Source organism: Apteryx mantelli, chromosome 14 (genome assembly GCF_036417845.1).
Source record: "Apteryx mantelli isolate bAptMan1 chromosome 14, bAptMan1.hap1, whole genome shotgun sequence".
In the NCBI taxonomy this organism is placed as follows: Eukaryota; Metazoa; Chordata; class Aves; order Apterygiformes; family Apterygidae; genus Apteryx; species Apteryx mantelli.
Window position 1 is genome coordinate 2,725,703 of NC_089991.1, and position 22,361 is coordinate 2,748,063.

At 44.1% G+C, this 22,361-nt stretch overlaps 1 protein-coding gene across 3 annotated transcripts in view; it reads left to right on the top strand.

The window, feature by feature from the left end:
- Positions 1 to 22,361, top strand: part of FNIP1 (folliculin interacting protein 1) — a 71,010-nt gene that overhangs the window by 27,556 nt on the left and 21,093 nt on the right. Inside the window, exons 2-7 of one of the 3 annotated variants that reach the window (XM_067305069.1) lie at positions 5,185 to 5,311; positions 13,521 to 13,664; positions 18,048 to 18,148; positions 18,401 to 18,475; positions 19,018 to 19,109; positions 21,834 to 21,917. In XM_067305069.1, the coding sequence (XP_067161170.1) occupies positions 5,185 to 5,311; positions 13,521 to 13,664; positions 18,048 to 18,148; positions 18,401 to 18,475; positions 19,018 to 19,109; positions 21,834 to 21,917 (623 nt within the window). Of the gene's footprint in view, positions 1 to 5,184; positions 5,312 to 9,458; positions 9,511 to 13,520; positions 13,665 to 18,047; positions 18,149 to 18,400; positions 18,476 to 19,017; positions 19,110 to 21,833; positions 21,918 to 22,361 lie in introns of those variants that run through there. The other 2 variants (XM_067305071.1, XM_067305070.1) reach the window with 2 other exon arrangements.

Sequence of the window (22,361 nt, forward strand, 5' to 3'; positions counted from 1 at the left end):
TAATGCCAATGACAAAACAGGTGAGGAAGAGCATCCGCAGGCTTTCCAGCAGCACCGGTGGGTCCCTGTACCTCCGTGTCTGGTGCTCACCTATGGGACATCAAGGAAACGTTTTCTTCCGTGCCGAGCGGAGTTTGTCCGTCCTTTGGAAGTGCTGGGGTGGTGCAGGACGAGGTAGACCTGCCGTCCACTCGGGATGGCTGTTCCTGTCAGCCTTCTAAAAAGGTGCTAACATGAAAAACATGCAGAACAGATAAGCTAGCATAAACTATAAATATCATTTGCGTAGATGCTTTTAAAAATAGTTCCAAGTGATTCATCACCAGGGAGTTTTTATAACTATGAAACATGATGTAGGAAAACAATAGTTTGACTGATAGTTTCAAGTTACTTTTTTGATGGTTAGTCATATTCTTGTTTTGAGCATTTTTACTTTTTAGCAAAATCTCTTACAATTCCAATCTGTTTAATATTTTGATTAGTTTGCTTCAGTTGCTCTTCTTTTAGACTTCTAAAATATCTGCGTTAATAATTAAAAAGTAGTTGGATACTATCTAGGTTGTGTTAATATGAAATTGTTTTAAAAGTAAAATCTTAGCCAAGAGGGGATAAAAAAGAAAAAGTATTAAAGTAAACCCTTACTGTAATGAAAAAAGTTCTGTTCATTTTGTAGTGGAAAGAAGAGGGAAGGAATGTACTTGTCTTCAATTATGGAGGAAAGTCTTGTATTTTAGTTGGTGGAGAGGGAACGAGGATTTGGGTGCCTGTTGTTTCATCTACTAGGGCTTGCAGTTCAGGAGGAGTTCGGTAATATCAATTTAAGAGCATTGGACTGCATCTTGCTGAGAAATGTCTGTGGCGGTAATAAATCCCAGGAATTAGATACATGACAAAATATATCCTTGGGGGAAAATCTGGAATTCTGGATTGCCGTGTGACTCCTCGTAGTGTTGTCAGGAGGCACCTAGTGACGCCGTGAACTTGGACTACCAGTCATACTCCTGGTGGGTGAGTGCGAAAAGGCAGAAAAACCAAGCAGGCGAAAGAGAGGGAAGAGCTGGACACCAGCAAGGCCTAAGCGTGAGCGTGCATCCCGCGGGCATCGGTGCTCGCTCTTCGGCGCTGGTGGACCTAAGGAGGGCGGGCAGGTCCCTTTAAGCTTGGCATGGATTTATGGCACATTAAAGTGACCGTAAGCCACAGCCTAATAAGATTTGCAAATATTCATAACTTACTGAAAACGCATTTGACTAGTGATCCATCCGGACTGAATTCTTCGAAGTGCTGATACCCCAGCTGCTCCCATGCTTAGTCAATGGCCAACAGGACTGATATTTGGGTATTCTTTTCCAAATATTTGTTATAGTCCATTTTAGCTACGTGTATGATTTGATTACAGCAATTTCCAGTGAAATTCCCTCTGTTAGCTTGAAGCCCACAGGGAGAACCTCGCCATTCTCCCTTGCTAGGCTCCAGGGTCCAACCTGTCCTGGGTAAAAGCTGAAGAGAATTTATTTTCTGCTGCATTTTTCAGATTTAAAGAGATTGGGTTTTACATGATTCGCTTCTGAAAAATCCCACGCAGCATTTACGCATCAGTGATTTGGGAGCACCCCATTTCTTAACATCCCTTGCTATACGTATGTTATTTGCACAGTAGAGATCTCCCCACAGGACTGGTGTCCTGCTCAGGACTAACTTACTTTCCACTACTTCTCTTGCTCCATGCACGAGCTCACAGTACTAACTTTGAGACAAAGTCACAGTCATTTCCACAGGTGAAAAGACTGTGTTGTTGTTTTTTTTAATATATATACAATCAGTTCCAAGGAAAGATCAAGCAGCAGTAGATAGGTCATGCAGGAAAAACTCCTCATTAAGAGCACTGTCATTTCCAGAACAGTGTGGGAGATGGAGATTCACCTTTCATTAACGTTACTAGAACACGTGATTCTACATCTCCTGGTTTTCCTGTAAAAATCTCAAGAAAACATCAGTTAAATGTCAAAGTTAGTTTCCATTTATAAACAGAACTAATTATATTCAGAAGATCTAGGTCACTTTTCATCCAGCTGAAGAGCAGTGCTGGAGTATTGCCCTGTTTTATTTGTTTTGAGAACGTGCCCTGCATATTGCGCCCTGGAATTTATAGGTTTCTGGGGGTAATCTATCTAGATATCAGACTTAATGGTACTTTAAAGCTGCTGAGAACAGAAGCAGAGCTCCTCTGCGGTGTTTCCGGCAGGAGCCCGTGCCGCTCGGCGCGGCGGTGCTGGGGGGGCGCGGGAGGTGCCGGGCTGCCTCTGTTTACTGTCTGCCGGGACGAACTTTCCCCCAGCTCTCCCAGAGCGTCTTCTGGTTTGGGAAGTGGCCCACTCTTGCCAGGGAATATTTTTGCAAGACTAAAATGTGCTTAAGGACTGTATTATGTAATATAGGTAACACTTACTTGGAACGATCACAGATTATGATTTATAGTATCTGCTGAATACTTGTCTAGAGAAAGTTAAAATGTCATATGAAGAAACTGAGAAGTAAATAGGCTCTTGTTACCTTGATCAAATATGTTGTCGAATACAGCAGGAGTTTTATATTTAGCCTTCTCTCCCCTTAGTGTGTAATCTGCTCTTGGAGCTCTTTATGAGTAGACTTTCCTAAGATCTGGAACAGTTATTGCCCTTCTTTGCCAGTAATTTCAAAGTCAAATATCAAAAGTACTAGGTAATGGAAGACGTACTTTTGTCTGAGCGTGGAGGAAATTTAAATGTATTGCAAGGGTGGAGCAAGTGATAGTACCTTTTTGGCAAGCAGTCCGTTGTTATTATCACATGCCGTTTGTTTATAAGAACGGCAGCAGCCCAACTCACGGAACGAGTTTCCGGACTTCCACCGATTTCACTTCAACATGAGGAGGTGGTTCCTCCTGGAAGCCAGTTTATTCTGCAGTCTCTCTTGCCCTCTTATCTCTAGCCAAAATCAGGCCCTTTACTAGTCCCTTTGAGCCTCTCGGTTAATAACGCTCTCCAAATGTGCATCAAGCAATATGGATTTTGTTTTCTTATCTCTTCTGAAATGCGGGTTTGGGCTGGTTAGCAGAGGCCCTGCTATATGTAAACTCCTCTGAGTTTTTCATCTTGCCAAACGCTTCTTTTTGGTTTGGTTCCAAGTCTGCTCTTCATGTGACCTGGCCCCCGGGGGACGACGCTTGGCTTTAGGTGCCCTCCCAGCCAAGTTGCAAGGCTCTTTGCTCCCCGATCCAGACATTGAGTTATTTCAGTTTCAAATTGCTCAAGCTTTTTTCTTGTAATAATTTGCTTTTGACATTTGTTGCACAGTATCTTCTCTGCAGCTTCTGTTTTTCTCTTCTCTTGCTAAATGGTGGGGCTGAGCAGATTAGGAAATGGATTTCCTCTTCCAACAGACCGAGTAACTGTATATGCTGACGCTTAGTTTTCCCCAGCTGGTACTACACAAGTTGTAAAGCCCGTGACTTTGGGTTGGACGTTCTTAAAAATTTTCAGTAGGTGTTGGTGGCTTTGGCTATCAAATCTCTGCTACGACCAAGTATACAACTTGTCGGGGTGAAAATCATCATTCGTGTACTGATCACGTAAAGTATGGGCACAGAGAAGGAATCCGTCCTTTTGGTTGGTGAATTAAAAGGACAGAGGAGAGTAAAACTTACTGTTGTCTTGGGGCCAAGCGTCCCAAGTTTATTTTAATCCATATTATCATTTCCGAGAGTCTTTTTGCTGACAGAAATATGCATACAGCTCCTTCTCCAAAGCTGGGATCATGTATCCTTCATTAAGGCTGGAAAGTTCCAGGTCCTTGTTCCGTGCTTCCTGGTGTTCGTTCCATGCTAACGCTGCTTTCCTGATGGCCAAGGATAAGTAGATAGAGTTTCACCTGATCTAGGAAATGGCTCGTAACTCGCTGAAAGGTGATTCCTGTTGATTTCATGGATAGAGCGGACATCTCGTTTGTTAGCTTCCAGGAGCAGAGGAGATATGAGTAAACCTGGATGCCCAAGCCCTTGGGTAACAGTCTTTGCTGGGCTGGTTGGTAATATTTGGGGGTTGCCTGACGTGGGATTGATCTGGCTGTTTATTTTAATGTGTCCTATGGTGTCATAGTATGTGTCCTTTCCCATTCTGCTTAGGATGCAAAGAATTTTGTTCTGGACATTAAAAATTTAAGATCTATGATGCAACCATAAAATCAAGATCACATGCACTGATGTTCAAGTCTGAGCCCTGCAAGTTCTCCCTTTGCAGAGAAGTCAGTGGACAGGGCAGGCAGAGGCTCGTGAAAGCTCCTTTCCACGTTATGGGCTGCAGGAGCGGTTTGGGAGTAGATGTGTTAGAAGAGGGACCACCACACGTGTTCTTACAGGTGTTCTGCCGACCTGTGTAGGAACACGGCCTTGCATCGCGGTGGCCAAAGTGGAGATTATTCCTGTGTCTGAATATAGCAATTATATCATTTGTACTCAGGACCAAGCTACATCTGGCTCTCTGTTCCCACAATATCATGGCATATATATTAGAATAAATGTTGAAGTGCATAATACTGCAGTTATTTCTATAAATGTAAGTTACTGCAGTGTTTTGGATACCTGAAGAAGGGTAGGAGAGGTATTCTGCATTTTTTTCATCTGTGTGGTTCAGTGCTGGTGGTGCATCAACCCAGAGGTCTAAAAACCGTGACTCCAAATGCAAAAATGCATTATTTAAAAAAAAAATTGTGTTGGCCTCTCCTTTTGCTTTTGAGTTGTGAATGCTTTCAAGCTAGTCCTTGCAATGACAAGAGACCTTTTTTTGTCCTTAAACACAAAAGCTGAGTTCTTCTGTGACTTTTGATTCCAAGAAGCTGGAACTTGAAGAAATCATTAAATATCACAAGACCACAAGAGCTGGTAATGCTAAACACATCATTGCCGAACGGCTGCAGTGGAGTGGCACCTTTTATGTCAGTGTAATTTGTCTACTTACAAGCAGTGTGTTTAAAAAAAAAAAAAAAAAATCCCAATTCCAGCTACAGGATCAAAGGGTCTGATGAAATGACATTGCATTTGCTGGATTTTATGTTTTAATAAAGTTGGATATGCAGATAATGTAGAAAGAGCAGTGTAGTAAAGAATTGTTGTAATTAATACTTCTGATCTCTTATTTTTCATTAAAGCTGGCCTTTGCCGGAGTTTGACCCAAGTCAGATCCGACTGATTGTGTATCAGGACTGTGAAAGAAGAGGGCGGAATGTCTTATTTGACTCCAGCGCTAAAAGAAAAATAGAAGATGTTTCAGTGTCGGTGAGTATTTTAATAATTTACATGGTTATGTTCTATATGTTTTTTAAAATGACAATTAGTCACAAATACTCTGTTTTATTCATATTAACTTTTAAACTTTGATTATATTCAGGGCTACATGTAAATGCATATTAAATTGTAAATTATCCAAGCTTCATTGATTTCACCCTAGCAGCTTTAAATATTGTAGTGATCTGTTTATTCCTGGGCTCTTCTACTTTCTGCCCTTTCAAAGAGAGGGGTTCTTCCATGGCTGCAGCAGGCAATGCTGGGAGGCTGGGGCAATGCAGAATTTGGTGTTTATTGAAAGGTTTTTGTGGCGTGGCCGCTTTCTGTAGCGGGGTCTGCCTTCTGAACTGGAAAGTCCTCCTAGTCCTGTCTCCTACCTTGTCCTGCTTGGTCAACTTTTTCCAACTGTTATTTCTATGCTTTGCTGACACAAAGTTACTTGAAAACTTTTCTTTTGGGCTTTCTGTTTGGCATGGTCTGTTTGGTAGTCTATTAATTGAAATTGTAATGAATGCAGCCAGATGAGGATATTTCCGTGTAGGGGCTCTGGCCAGAAGATCTCATTTCTAGCCATAGTGCTATTATAAGTGGTTCTGTGAGCTTGGACGCTTTATTTAACTGCTTTGAACTTCCTTTTCACCATCTCTAAAAACATTTGCAAAGTGTTTTAAGCTCTACAAGCAGAAAGCACTGTGTAAATTGAAACTTCTGATCACAGTTGCTTTTTCCCATAGGACCTCATGAAGTTCTGTAAGTAGGAATACATGAAATAACATTTTACCCCCAAGCCTTGATTTTCACGTTGGATATTGGAGTACAGCCAGAAGATTCCTCATCCAACATTGAAAATTCTCCAGCCTGTTGCTGAATGCTGCCAGCCTGGTGCTTCTCAGCCTGTTCCTCAGTGCTTCCTCCTTCCACATACCTTGTCCTCTGGGAGTCAATGTGTGTGTCACGGGCACTGACTTCCAGGATTTTCCATAGCTTACATGAGCGCGTTTGTAGACACAAATCAAGATCCCATTTTCCTTGTTCTTTTTGAGAATTTGGGAGGTAAAGCAAGTATAACAAATGTTGAACAAAATGCATCTTTCTTTTTAAATTTAACTTGTTAGCATGGCTTTATTAATTTGTAAGTTCCTATTCTTCTAGGTATTCTTGCCAGGAAAACAGAGGTTTTTAAAGACGAGATCTTTGAAGAGGTTTATTGATAGGAATTATTGGCCTTGCTTATTACTATTACTTTATTAATAGAAAAGACTTTGTACGGTATGAATCCTCTTGCCATATTTCTATTGATTTCTTGAAGGCCTAAAACCTCTCTAAGATAGATCTGTACTTGCTCACTGAATTTGCAGACTTGACTTGCTTGGGTTTATTTCAGAAAGGTAGTTGACTGTGACAGCTTACTAGCAGCAGAATAAATGTCTGATAATGAATCTAATATGGTTCCATATTAATCTCGTCTTTATTTTTCTTCAGTAAAGGGGAAAGGGAGTGGGGAGGAATAATCAGCTGCATTCAGTGTCCCATGAGATGAGTATGTGAGGCTGGTGGAGGAAGACTGGTCCCAGACTAGTTGAAATGCTCAGTACAAGTCTCTGGTAACTTGATATATATATGTGTATTTTTGTCATATTATCAGACTTTGAAAAAGAATATGTTGAAATATTTTCTTGCCATGATATCCACCTTCTGCAGCACTCAGATAATGTCATCTCAGGCAAAACTTTCCTCATAAAACAAAACTTTGCAAAAGCAGAAACATTATGCAGGTAAAAACGTGCACAGGAGTCCTCGGCTGAGCTTGCTCTAAGCTTAGTACAGACTTGTACAGTTAGCAGTACATACTGGCCATTTTCAAGGAATTGCATTGTTTATTTTTCTCGCTCTTTATCATGATTTTCATTAACAAAGACACACCCTGCCTATACAAAGCCAGATCTTGGCTCTAAGCACATTCCAAGGCACTCTTGCCCTTTTGCAGCAAGACGTGTGTGGGCTGGGCGGTCTCCCTCGTGAAAGGGTATCTGTTAAGAGCCTCACAAAAGCCAGTGCTTTCTGCATCTCACCCCCCCCCCCCCCCCAGTTTCCTAATGTGATTTATACCTCTGGATTTACAAATAGTCTAAGGGGGATATCTGCAAAAGCGCCAAGCAGTGGCCAGGCTGTTCTGATTGCAGTCTAATCAGTTTAATGCAGGGAATCTGTGTGCAAGGTGCCGTTTTTTCGATATTGCTAGCTGTGCAAGAGCTCTTCGTTTCCTATTTTCTGTTGTTTCCGAGAAGTGTAATGAAATAGTTTCATTGAAAGCAGTTATAATTTAAGAGTCATATGCCTGAAGCAATGTGAGATACCCTTTGCTCTATTCTGTATATCCGTAACCTCAGTATACGTCAAGAGTCCTGTGCAGTGGACCAAGGCTAAATGTGACTCAGCCATTCAGATTCGGTAACTTACAGAATTTAAGGAGCATCAGAGGAAACTTTTCCAGAGACATGTTTCAGGATGTAAAATAACAGGTTTTCTCTTTTCAATGGATGAAAAATGCAGAGTTTGTCCTGAGATTTGTAGCGTCCCCTAAGCCAGGCTCATTACTGGGTGCACATTATTTTTCAAGGGCACGTGAATACAACGGAAATGAGGATTTCATTGCATATTAAATCAGCCTCTTTTCTTCTTGTCTTGAATAAAGCTAAATATTAGGTAAAAAAGAGTTTTGGGAGGGTGTATTGCACAGACAGACGGAAGGCAGTTGAGAGGTTTCCAGCATCTCCATTAAAATATTTTAATTGTGAAAAAAGTGATGGAAAGGAAATATGTAAATGTTTTGCATTAAATCTGCATTTAAATAAATAACTTTCACTGTAGAGATTGTAACTTTGCTGGAACTATAACTGCGAAATCTACGCAGCAACAATAAAATTCTTGGTTTTCCAGGATTTCAAAACTGGAGGGAGAAATGAGCAGTAGATAAGCCTGCTTCCCAGTTGGAAGCCCCTCATTACGCATGTTTCCTTATTTTGGGGGTCCTAATACACTAGGTGCCTGCGCTCTGCACTTCATTTCACAGGAGAAGCGATGTTTTCCATGCGTCCGGATAGAGTTAAACTCGCGAGTGAAGCTGAGAAGCAGCCTGGTGACCCGGAGGCTGCAGGCACCGAGAAGATCGGCCAAACGCCGCGCCAGGCGTCTCCACCGAGCCGGCGAGCCGCGCTAGGCAGCCCGGGCACGCGGCGTGCGGCGTGAGGCTCCCCTTGGCGAGTCCGGTACCTTTTTTTTTGGTGCTGAGCACAAGAGGTTCTTCCCCCGGCTTTCAGGGGCGGCCGTGGCTTAGCCAGGCTCCGCGAGCAGGTATGTGACGCGGGGTCTGCAGACTGCTGCCCCGTCCTCACCAACACCCGGCGTGGGACGGCGCTCCTGTCTGAGGTTTGCCAGGGCATCTCTTCTCAGCCCTGTGACTCGAGATCATGAGCAAATGTATCAGAGCAGGCATTTGCATAGCGAGTGCGTGAGGGCAGCATGTGATATGAGAAGTGAGCGTTACTGACGCCTTCTCCAGACAGCCTTGGTCCACACCCAAACACCTACCTCCCTTGGATTTTCTCAGTTACTTGGATCTTGAAGTACTTCTGCTGGCAAGCTGGTGGGTCTGATCCAGTCTCCTCTAGAGAATTATTTCAGTTCATCCCTCATACAAATGAGCGTCTAGTTTCTGATGGCACTGTGTTACTGGATTCGCAGGTGATGGTATCATGACCTATGACTGATTTGTGCGGGTAGACTCATTTCTGTATCTGTCTGCTTTTCTTCCTATAACATCTCCCCACCTGCTTCTGCTCGCATGTACCCGCGAGCCCCGTCAGCTCGCCCCACCGCTTGGTTCCTTGTGGCCGTGCGAGGCCCCGAGCAGACCTACCTGGGCAGGCGCGTCCTCGTTGAGTTGCACCGAGTGCTCAAGGCAAGAGATGCGTGTGAACCCAGGCGCTCCTTCAAGACCTGCGCTACTGGGCCTGCTTTGAATTTCCCATCAAGCATGACAAGCAACTCCTTTTCCTTTTTAAGGTGCAGACACCAGGTGGCCCAGCCAATGCCGAGCTTTCAGCCTGCGTTTCCTGGCGCTTAGGCTGAGTGCTTGACTTGTCAACCTTGACGCTGCGTTCACGCTAGCCTGGTGCAGAGCCGCTATGGTACGTTACTGTGCTGCTGCTGCCGTGTGGCACGTGAGTTATGTGGCCATAAATGTCAGTGTGCAAAGACCGGTCGAAATGGAGGCGCCTACATCAAAGGGCTGGCAATCGAATGGGGGGAGGATGCCACAGAAACGGTGCCGCGAGAGAGAAGCGAGGAGTAAACCAAAGAAGAAGCAGCGAGGGGAACCTTGCGTCAGTGCTTTCCTCCGAGCAGACTGAATGAGTTTGGGTTTTTTTAGCTGTCTAGTTTAGCTACTTGTTTTCTTTTTGTGTTGTCCACTGGTGATTTACACCAAGAGAGTGTTCACCCTTAGAGAAGTGACTGAAGAGAGGTGCTGGCTGACACGTAAGGAGCTGAAAGATTTACTAAATCTAAAGGTCGGCTTAGAGGAAGGTGTGGAGTGCAGAGGGACCAGAAAAAAGAGAAGGAGTAGGGATGAAGGGAAGCAAGAGCCCAACAGTGTGTGGTCCTGAGCTGGCATCAGGAGCCTGAGTGGTGCATGCTGCGAGTGGGAAAAGCCAAGGGATCGAAAAAGGGAAGTGGCTTGTTTCCATGAAGCAGAGAAGGATTTTCAGAAGCAGTTTTTGGGAAGAAATGAAAGAGAAAGGGATTTTTGAGGGGGGGCAGATAAGAAAAAGTTTCAGTAGCCCAACCAAAGGATTTGAGATCATAACCAAGGGTTAGTGTGGCGGAGAGCTGGGAGGTCTTTGCTGAGGGAAAGAGGGGGAGAAAAGAGATTCCATCAGCAGAGCTGCAGAGGAAAACTGCTTTGCAGCCGGTCTTTCTTTAAAGATGCTTTTCTATAAATTATCTTCAGTGCTACCTCATAGGTGGCCAAGATTTCCAGCAAATGGTGACCTCTAATGCAAGAACTGTGGCTGTCTGAAAGTCTCCAAAGCTATGGTGGGGTCTGCAGAGCTGGCAGAGAAAGCGCGAGGAGCCCGTCCCCAGCGGGGACCCCAGCGTGGCAGCCCCGGCCGGCGGGCTGCCCACCGCCTCCTGCCAGCCCGCCTTCCCCCGGCTCGCAAAAATGTGCCTTTCGGGGTTCGCCAGCAGCACTTCGCCCAGAGACCTGCTTTGTTGCAACTAGGTGCATGTGGAAGGAAAATCCACAGTTCTGAATCTGCTCCTTGTACAGTTCTTAAATAATTTGGCTACCTTTTTATTTTTGGAAACCTGACTTGAATATGTTTGGAATATTATACTGGAATACAAGTCACCCTGCTCCTTTATTGCACAGTGCCCTGAGGTTTGCTGCATCTAAAATTACATTGATGTTTGGACGCAGTAATTACAGAGGAAAGGGGCATTGCAGATACTCCATCTAATAGTCCAACAGGTTGTACTTAAGTACATGTGATGTTTCTGAAAGAGCAAACACCAAAATTTGTCAGTGTCCTGCATTTTAGGAATGATTTACTGTTTGCAAGGTTCTGACCGGTGGTATCGGAAAGATCCTGAACATGTGACCTCCTTTACAGGCTACTGGCAGGAGTCTTGGTTCATTAAATTCCCCTGTGAAGACCTAACAACCGTTTCCCTCTAGTTTTTAAATTAGGCAACTATAACTTCAAGCCATCTTGCTCCCCGCTAGATCTAAGGTAAGCTGCTATGAGGAAAAATGCAGCACTAATGACAAGAAATTACCAAAAAGTCAATAATTTGCAAACTTAGTCTCCTTTTTTTCCTGCATGGAAATTTTTTTTTCACCTGTAGAAATGCATTTACTGGCCTCACAACCTCAAGAAAGCTCTATTAAAATACTATCTTTTTAAGGGAACTTTCAACATCCGATGGAAAATGCAAGCTGAAATGCGGTTCGCCTGCAAAGGCTTCTGTAACCCTGTGGATTTTATGTGGTTTTATCACATGATGCTTGCCTAGCCTAGGACATTGTTGTTTGTGTCAGAGATAAAATGCAATTCTGGTTCACGAGTTCCTACTAAAGTCATATGATTGTCATTCACATGTTCCAGCCATTGTGTACTGTGCTCAGGCCACGGATATTAGCCATTAACAAATCTGCGTGTTGCAGGAGTTCAGCGTCCTCGCCCGTATGTCGCGCTGGGAGGATACCGCTGGGGAAGGGTGTAGACGTAGGTGAAGCACGGGACGCGGAGGCTGGTGCCCGTTTCCTTTCCCTCTGCCGCGGTTACTGGCTTGTCTGCACGTCGCTCCTGAAGGCTTTCTGTGGCAGCCGCTCTGTAGTTGGCGCAGCAGTGCGAACGGCCGGGTAGAGCTGGATAATCCCTGACGTTTTCTGCTGTTTTGCCTAGATCTCACACACGGTTAGGGCCAAATAAAAGCCACCTGGTATCCAAGGTATTCCCCAAAAAAATGCAACCGGCACAGCCAGGGCCAGAGGCGTGGGATTCCCATCTTCTTCCTCAGCAAAATCTGCCGTCCCTCCAGGGCAGCGCGGGCTGCCGTCTCTTCTCACAAAAGCGAGGCTGGTAGCGCAGAAAGCGGGAACGTGTCCGCTGGGCGCTGAGGTGCCTTTGCCGCGTGATTTGCGGTAGGGATTTTTTCTCATCCTGCCGTATATACAGTTGCTGCTGACTCTGTGAGCAGTCATGAAGTTAACGCCCTTGGGAGATGCATGGGGGATTTCACACTTTTCCTACTCTACCTTTTCCTTTGTTTCAGAGCTATTAAAGACTGAGCCATACTTACATTTTTGAATGAAGTGGGAGCTCAGGATGTAAACCTGCGAGTTCAGAGGTGAAGCCAGGACATGTAGCACCTTTGTATGTCCATGCATCCCCTGCACCTTGCTTCCAGCACTCTTTGCTTCCAGTTTGCTCTTCCTCGTTAGGTGATTGTATAGGAAATGTTAATTGAGAAAGTCTTAGGGCATAATAAGTATGTAACTTTGAGCAGTGTAGACGTATTTCTGTCTCTTAATGCTGCCCACTAGCAAATGTGGATAATGTCAACCTTATGCAGGTGTTCTGAAGTTTAGTGAGTATATGAAGAGTACTTTAAGATCTTTAGGTGGAGAGGATTGCCTAATGTTAATAATGTTAACGGCATTAACAAATGTGTGCTGGTTCTCCTTGGGGTGCTGGGATTCACAGGTGAAATCACAAATGCTTTTAAATACTGAACAAAACAGTGGTGAAGCATCTCCAGTGCCAGTAATTGGGAATGTTGTGTGTACAGTGCTATCCCTGCAAAGATCGGGATGGTCCTGCATTTCAGTTCCAGTTCCCCTTCTGAGCCTTGTTTTCTCCTAACTCCCTTTTTTGAAACTCTTTGCCTGAATCTCGTATCAGGAATGGACCTTTCCTGCTTGGACCGTCTTTCCCCTGCCCTTTTGTGAAACTTTTCTCGCTTCTCCCTGCCGCTAACTGTGGCTTTCAGCTTTGTGCGTTTGCAGTCTCGTGATGCACTCATACTGAAATGGAAAATGTCACCTCTGTGCCGCTCTTTTAGAAGACGTGGGGATTTAGACACAGCCAGGAGGAGATCTGTAAAAATAATGACTTTTCTCTCCACTTCTCCCCATAACATAAGTCTGTTCTGAATTCTCTGTTGTTCTTGCTTGATTATTCCTTATCTGTGCGACAGTTTTCCTGTGCATAGTGGAGCGCTCCGGCCGCTGTCTGGCTGGCACCCTGGGGCCGTGCGCGGCGCAAGGCTACGCAGCGAGTGCAGGTGGCACCCATCATCACCACCCTCCACCGCATGCTTTCTTTCCTGCCGTCCTTTCTCCTAATCCTGGGCCTAAAACCGAGGCTTGTAAAGCTTCCGAGTCGGATAGCTACTTAGGAAAATGGAGCTGGAGTGACCTATTAGCTCCTCGCTAACAAAAAGTAAAACAGCCCAGCTTTCTTTTCTGCAGCTGGGCTGCAAGAGACACCAATAAATGCTATTAACTCTTCTCCTGAGGCATACGCTTTTCTGCTGTCAAATGTCTTACCTAAAGAGGAAAGTACAGCGCTGCTAAGCGGTGATTTTGTGGTTGCGGGTCTTCGTGTCAACACACACGTTGTCTGTATTTCAGAAACTCTGCAGCGACGCTCAGGTGAGAGTTTTTGGGAAATGTTGCCAGCTGAAGCCCGGAGGAGATAGTTCTTCTTCCCTGGATAGTTCAATCAATTCATCCTCCTCATTCTCTGATGCAAAAGAACAATGTCCGAAATATCAGGTGAGTCACCTTCCTTTTTTCTTTTTTTCTTAACCATGTCAAATTCTTAGAGCAGGTGAGGTACTGAATGTTTTAAAATGCTTGAAATTAGAGGTGGGCTGTGGAGAGTTTGAGTCAGAATTAGATTTCGGTTCCAACTGAATCATGTTTTTATTCTATGGTTTGGGGTTTGAACAACTCTAAAACCAACTAGCTGGTTCTCTCAGATGTGTCTTGAACGGCAGGAGTTTCTCTAGGGCCGCTGTCATGTCTTGTGACCGCGAGGATGGTGCTCCTTCAGCATGGTCAGCCTTGGGCACAACGTTGGCCAGTCTGAAGGATGTTCTTCTTTCATGGAAGCAGCCTGCCCTAAATCTTCAGTAACTCCCTTTCTTAGGAACTAACTTCAGAGGTTTGAGGTGTAGTTATGAGTGACAAATACCTATACATGGTATAGATGAGGTAATTTATTGCAAAGTGCCGGGAAAGTAATACAGAAATGCACTACGTATAGGGATAGGCTGGGTAACAGCTTATAGCGAGGGATTCAGTGAACTTGGGTTATGTTTTACATAAGAGATTCTGGCCGTGAGAGTAGCTAGAGTCATCTGACACAGATATATTTCTGTCATCTCTCCTTCCATGGATCACAAGTGTTTTATATTAAGCCAGCCTAAAATAGAACTAAGCCCTTCCACTCTTTGTAATGAAGTAATTGTGTGTTTGAGGGAAGCTGCTATCTGCACGACATATTCTGAAGTACAGTACTACTGATGTCTTAATCTACCGTAGATATAAATGAAGAACCTTTCAGGGCTGGCTTTCCCACTGTCACGTTAGCTGTTGCTATATTTGGCGAGCTGCATATTCTTCTTGTTTTCTCTTTCTCATCACGCTCTCTTCCACAGCTTTAGTAAGGTGGCTGAAGCTCTGTTTTCTATTTCTCCCTTCCTGGAAGGGTGTTTAGCTGTGGTTATGAAAGGAAGAGACATGTCATTTCTGTCAGCAGCTTCCTTCCAGCACAAAATAACCTCCTTCGCGCGTTGTGCGACCAAGAAAAACGATGCCCCCCCCACCAGCCAGAAATTATCCTTCCTACTGGGCAGGCTCTGTGCAAACAATGCTCGGCATCATTAAAGGAAATTAATGTTCTTGGTTGGCATGACAACTTCTTCCAAAGTTGTCTGAAGTTTTCCCGTGCAAGTCCTGTTTCCTCATGCATGTCACCTAGTCCAAATCTTACTGAACTGAGCTGAGCTGTTGTACAACGGCAACTGTCCTAACACGAGCGAGAGACCTCCAGCGTACGTTGGGCCTGCACGGCGCATCCATCCGCTGCGGGATCCCTGCTGCATTCCCCGCGCTCCTTCCGGGCTCCTCCAGCAAAGGAGCAGAGATCCGTAAATACGAGACTTCTTTACTGCATGAGAACACTTGTATCGTAGTGCATCATGTATACAAAAGGGCCAGAGAAAGTTTGTCCAGGCATCAGTCAGCCTGGCATTTCCTATCTTCTGTCTGCTTAACTGCTGGATTTTGAGACCTCAGAAAATTACTTGTGTTTTAATGTATTTACAGTATGTATAAGGTATTTTTCTGGGTGTGTGTGTTGGGGGGGGGTTAAGCTACAAAATGGAAATCCCAATGATACAGTGTTAACAGAACTTTTTAAATAGTTTTTTGTATGCTTCCATGTTTAAATACACATGACTATAGATGGGTTATTCTAATTGTTCTTTGGAAGATGAAATACAGTGTTTTCTTCCAGGCTTCTACGTGGTATTTTTAATTATGTTCTATCTAGATCTCTCTCAAATGTGATTAGAATCCATTAAGATGAAGCTGAATCTGGTTCTGAACTTGCCCACAGTTATTTGCATGTCATTACACCAGTATTAGCTCTGGGTCTGCTTGTCAGTGTTTTCAGGGCTGTAAATCTTCTTTTCCAGGCTGACTGGTTGATCATGACATTTGAGATTTATTTCTGTATTGCATTTTTAATTTATATACGTACTTACTTATTGATAGGATGACATATACAGTAAGTGGAAGATTAAATGCTATGAATTTTATATTCAGAAATGTAATTTCCAAATCATGTAAATTTTACTACCTTTAATATGCTAATGTGCAATAACAAACACTCATGGGTATTTTATGATCAGTTTTTATGTGAGTTCCTAAATATGACCTAGGGAGTTGGTTTGTGTCCAAGCTGTCAGTGCCTGGGGTTGTGCCCTTTTTGCCAGATGCTCTTTGGCTATTTTTCATTCGAGCTTTTAATTTTTAACCCCTTTCCTCAGTTGATTGCACTCTACTTTGGTCTTGAGTGACCTTTATTTTGTAGAATTAAAGGCTCAAAGAGTCAAGCTGTAGCAGTGTTTCCGTATTACATATATGCATCTGTTGTTATGCATGGTAAAATCATTGTCATTAGGCGCAGATGAAATGCCAGACTGACAGAGACCATGGCTGCATCTCATCACCCTCTTTGTCTTCAGCGTTACTTGTCTCTGCCTTTCAGAGGAAAGAAAAACCCCTATGATTAAATTTGAAAGCAGCTGATTTTCACTTGTTTTTTCTTAATTCAGTTTCTTGACAAGGAGAATCGATAATTTATTTTTAAGTATTTTTCCCCAGCTTTAGAATTAAATGTTCACACTAGCAGAAAGTTGAAACCAAAACCAGCCATCAAGGGCTTGACATTTATTCAGAATGACTTCTTCAATTTGAGATCTGCCGCAGATTTAAAAATAATAATCATAATATTTGGCTGTAGTAATTTGCGGTGTTCTTAATTCAAGACACTCACAGACCTATCATTTCCTAGAGCCATTAACATCCATACTTACGTTTCCTTGGAGCTTCTGGGTCATATTTTAAAGTCTAATTTTGCCAGTACTACCTGCAGCGCACCTGGACAGCGAGGCAGTGTGATATCCCGGGAGGTAAAGATGGGAATTTCTCTGTGACCCAGCTAGTGATCAGTTTTTGCCCTGTCATAGGAACACGAACAAAACTTGTGATTGTATCCTCCTTTTTATGACTGTGGCTGCTATTGTTCTTCGTCCCATATCTTTTTGGCATTAGAAGCAGATTTCAGAGGTTGATAGTATGTCTGTTAAAGTACTATCATCTTAGTTGAGAGTGCCTGTAAAGAGCTAAAAGCTGAGAGGTGTTTCAAGCGTGTTGTCTTCTGGAAGATCAGCATCGGCTTGTTCTTGCCCCTGCTCTGTGGTCTGGCGTGAGCAGGGACAGCGAGTGGCCGTTTCCTTTCGGTCCTTATTCCCGGTAGGAATCTGTGGTGTGGACACCATGTCCTTGACCGTGCTCTGAGCTCACTGTATGACACTGGGCAGAATATTTAGATGTATTCCAAGTCTGTTCAGGAATCTGGGTGAGGATTCTGGTTGTTCGGAGCTTGGATAAGGCACATGGAGATAGGGCGCTTAGCACTTTCCGAATACGAGGTTATTCCCGTGGCTGATTTTAGGACTTTCTTTTGGAAGGGTTACCCTAATAAAGCGTTATTAAACACCTCAAAGGCGATGTACTGCTGCCTTGTGCAGTGCTGAAGTGCCTCACCTGGGAAGTATCTGAGAAGATAGAGAAAATATGGCCCTGGGTAAAGGGAGATGGAAAGCATACGAATAAGAAGCTGACCTCTGTCAGCTGGGCAGCCATGTCCAGTTGGTCGCTCTGAGTAACTTTTTAATTTTAGTCTGACAGTTCTTGTTTGCAGTACTCGATCTGGCCCCCGATGCTGCATAGTGACATTCCTCCTTTGGACTTGGCCAGCGTTGCTTATCGCGAGCCCTCGCCGGCCAAGCCGCAGGAAACGCGCGGCTCGACCGCGGCTCCACCGTGCCATGGCTCCTTCCTGGTACCGGCACTAGAGCAGCAGGGGAAGCTGTATCCCCAGCCAGACACCATCCGCGGGGAGCTATGAATCAGTCTGTGTCAAGGAACCGCTGGCCCAACGTGGCTGCATAAGCAGATCGCTAGGGAATTTGCGATTCTTCTTGTTTTTGTATCTCTGCTCAAGCAGATGCAAGGTTTCGGCTCAGTGGTTCTTATTCAGGAAAGTGTGTGATCATCCTCTAATGTTAAACTTTTTTGTCCTGCTGAATCAGTGCAGTTTGCATCTGCAGCACCCCGGTAGGTGGCTTAGATTTGTTGGATGATTTTAGTATTTAGTTCACAGCCAATTTGAAGATCACTTTCTACACTAGCATTATTTTTATTGAATCATTTAACTTAGTAGTACAAACAGTGTTAGAGAGAGAGAGAGAGAGATTTTGTATGTTTATCTTTTTTAAAAAAGAAATATTTTCCTTAATCATATATTGTCTTAAATAGAAATGTGCTTCTAAAATGCTTAACAACAGATGGGTTTTTTTGCAGGGTTCTCGGTGCTCCTCTGATGCTAATATGCTTGGAGAGATGATGTTTGGCTCTGTGGCCATGAGTTACAAGGGCTCCACATTGAAAATTCACCAGATACGGTAAGATTCATTTTTACTGCTAACCTTTTAAGAAGATTAACTCCTTAGTGCTAATATGTAATGAATTGAATTTGACAGCTGCAGAGTAAAAGGAATTTCTGGGTCTGCTTTAAAGTTATTCTGATGTCACTTTTGACACAAAATGTGTTTATGTGATGTTTAGGTCTGTAAACTCTGGAGGTATATGAAATGGAAATGAAAGTCTGTCTTGGCCCTGTGTTTCTGACTGACTTCTTCCTTTTTGGCCCCTAGCTCACCTCCTCAGCTCATGCTCAGCAAGGTTTTCACAGCTCGCACTGGAAGTAGCATCTATGGCAGTCTAAATACGTGAGTACACTGGAAGTGATACCTGGTAAATATGGGCAAAGGAATGCAAGAACTCAGAAGAACATTATTTTAGGAGCCTCCAGATTCTTTTTCTAGAAAAATAACTTCTTGTTTCCTCTTCTGTTATACCCTGTCTCTAGTGTCCTCACTTTTTCCTTGTAGTTGTCTTCATTTCAGTTTGCTCTAAGTGAAAGAATGAACCATTCCTTTAGAGCTGATAGGGTAGAGCCTAATGTTGTAAGGTACAAAGTGCCTGCACCTGCCAAGGGACGGGATGGGGACAGACCGCTGCAGCTGGGGGCTTCAGCCCATGGTGATGAAAAAGACGTTACAAAAATGTCCATCTTCAGACTCTTTAATGTTCAGTTTTCTATGTGTTAATCAGCCCAGCTCAGCATATGGCCTAGGCTTTGAAAGCTTTTTCTAGTGGAAGTCTGAGTTCTTATCTTGTGTGTTCCATTGGGGCCAAAAAAGAAGTAACGCTGTATTATACTGAAATGCAAATTACTGTTTTTGTGTGTTTTATTTTCTGGGTTTTTTAGGCTGCAGGACAGTCTTGAGTTCATTAATCAAGACAGCAATACGTTAAAGCCTGACCACAGTACAATTATGAATGGACTTCTTGGAAATATAGGTAATTAAAAACAGATTTTATTTCCTGGTATCTTCAACTGAGTAATCACAGACTCTACAATATGAAAGTCTTCTAAAAAGAATCATATGGAAAGATAGGAAAGCTAAAGACTACGGAAAATTAATGTTGGCAGGGCTTGGGGGACCGTAAATCAGGCAGTTCGGGGAATTAGCAGTGGCTTGGGATATACCCTCTTTTTATATACAGCTATATATACACGTATATAAAAATAGAGATAGATATATTTAAGTTCAAATACAGAAAATGTTGGAAGACGGCAGTCTGTAGAACTCTCTTTAAGCAGCACATTTCAGATCAGGCAGGATCGATTCTGCCTAGCTCTGTTTCCCAGTTTTTACTCTGATTCTTCTTTTTTTTTTTCTTTTTTTTTTTTTTTAAAGGAAACAGAATTTTATTCTTGTTAATAATTTTTGTTGTGTCCTGTACTCTCTGTTGGCCACCTGAGCGCGTGTGGCCACATGTTCCATGCTGGTTAAACTTGCACAATTGCGCTTTAGTTTTTGATCAGGTTAGACAGAATACCTCTTTTTTTGTGGTCTGATCTTGGAAGTTAAGAAAACTTGAAAAACCGTCTTCAATCTTAGGTTCTCAGCCTTTGTTGTAGAGCTGTGCGTGAAGGCTCAGTGAGCAGTAGATCGCAGAAGGGTGGAAGGTGTTGGTTTTTCCCCGTGGGGGCAGTGGAGCTGATAGAAAAGATGCTGCCCTTAGGGCTTGGCTGTCCCGGGTAGCAGCCCGATGAAGTCTTCAGCACGTCCTGCCTTTCCCGTGGTTTAGGTTGTATACTTTCCAAAGAAATGTCTTAATATTAGCTGGAATAAGAGACTCCTTTTTATATTTGCTTTCCAGAATATTGCTGTATGTAAAGCATGCTTTTTTTTTTTTTTACCTGGGTTTGAGGAAGTATCAAGTGAATTTGATTACTTTGTTATTCCAAGTGGGTTTCTGGCTTTGATATGGTCCTAATTCTCGTTGGGTCTAAGTGTTTACTTCTCTCCTTCCCATTGGCTTTGATAGGACAACGCTGTGTTTTCAGGCTAAGCATGGGCTTAAATGCTTTCCAGGCTCAAAAGCTCTATACCTTCTTAAAATCATTCCCAATAGTTATGTTATAAGGGAAGCCACATAATGTTGGAAGATACTATTATCTGTTAAATACTTGCTGCCTTTACTAAGTCAAGGACGTTAAAAAGGTGCATTTTTCTCCTTAATATCCACTGTTCCCTTCAGACTTCAGTTGTGATTTTTCCCCCTGCCTAATTGAGTTAGGTGCCCAAATTTGTGAGGGAGGGGAGAAAAAATTCATTTACTTCTAAAGGTTTTGCTGCGTGGCTGCGGCTTGTGCCTGACAAAGATCAGTTTTATCGCTGATACAACCTAAAGCGCGAGTTCAAGTGTGGGTGTTGCGACAACTAGGCACGGACGGGTTACGGTACAGGTGCAGGCAACCGCTCGTGTGCATCCAGCTTTGTAGAGACGGTGGCTTTTCCCCGCGTGCGGAAAAGGTACCCGGCCCGGGGGTCTCGGGAGGCACGGAGCCCTCGGCCGTCGGGCGCCCGGAGCGGGCTCCGAGGGGATGCCGACGCTTGCGCGGCGCCCGTTTCCGGCCCGCTCGGCGGTGGGCGCTCACGGCTCCGCTCGCGACGCCGAGGGCGCCCTGGGTGAAGCAGGTGAGGCTAATCTGTAACCGCAGCCTTTCTGCCACGGGAGCCGAAGGCGAAGGAATGCCTCCGGCTGGCGGCTCCGGCTGACCTGCCGTGCCAGCAGTTCCCTGTGCTTTGCCTGGGAACGATTTACAAGCTGCTTTTTTTAGACATGCTGGTTTAAAAAAAAAAAAACAACACTCCAAAAAAACAACCCACCCACCAGTCCCTGTCCTTTGCCTTAATGAGGAGTGGAGGCCTCAGGGAGCGGAAGGGAGCTTGGTGGAAGCGCAGCCTTCATCTTCCCTGTAATCAGGGAGCTTGGGGTGAGCAGTAGCTTCGGATCTGGGAGAGCGACTGGCAATTAACTCATTAAAAAAAACCCTGTGTGTTTTTTCTGCCTCGGTGTCTTGTAAATACACTCAATTTCCCTTGTATATCTGCAGTCCAAAATTAATTTAATAGGGGCTGCTAAGGCTGCTAACATGGATTTTTCTGTACGATCGTTTCGCTAACCTGATGGGCCCACCCTGTTCGCAGAACAGCTACTTCGGCCTCTAATTTTCCCTTGGTCCTGCTAAGAGGAGTTCATGCCCGCCTTGCCTGCCTTCCTCCCCCATCGTCCTCGGAGCCAGCGCTCTGCGGCCACCCCGCCAGCGGGGATGTTAAAACAGACATTGTATTCCACGATGAATCTCCCGTTTGTGATCAAGTTAGGCTTTGAGCCTGCATAAATTAATCATTTTCAGCTCTCTCTTAAAAAAAAAAAAAAAAAAAGAAAAAAAGAAAAAGAAAAAGCCCTTGGACAGAAACCCCGTCCTTGTATGGGAGACAGTGTAAAGTTGGGTCTATTATGAATTTAATTCTATAAATACTGTGTGTTTCAAGCGTAAGTTGTGCTCCTCGAATCGCCGTTCTCGCTGAGCGTAAGGGCCGTTCTCCCCTATCCGCGAGAGCGCGTTTACGCCGGCTTTTACGTCTCCCTGCCCCGGCCCCCTCCCTACGGACCGTTCCGCTTTACTAACCTCCTTCTCTCCTGTGTATTTTCCGTTTTGCCGTGTAGGTCTTTCGCAGCTTTGCAGCCCCAGGCGGGCGTTCTCTGAGCAAGGTCCGCTCCGCCTCATCCGGAGCGCCTCTTTCTTTGCAGGTTTGCAGCGTGCTGTGTGCGGTGCTGTGTGCCTAGGCTAGCTGGCGTGACACAGCGGCGGCGGGGTAGTTCAGCCCTGGAAATAAGACTTACTTATTTATTTATTTTTGAATACAAAATGGGCAGCAGTGTCTGCTTTCCTGCCTTTTTACGTCTGGATACATGTTTTAAATCCCCAGAGGACAGCAAACGCTTTAATAGTCCTGTTTGGGGTTTGCTTTTTGTTTTGTTTTGTTTTGTTTGGGAAACTCCTGTGTTTGATGGTGGATTTCACGTTCCTGGCAATAATAATTCACGGTAGCGTCAAGCTATTTTAATCTGGGCTTGCCTCAACCAAACTAAAAACTAAATATAGTCTAGGTTCATATATAAAGTGGACGTTTCTTGCTTTTAATGGCTGTCTCTTATTTCCATGGCTGAGTAGCTTTTATTTCACAGACATAT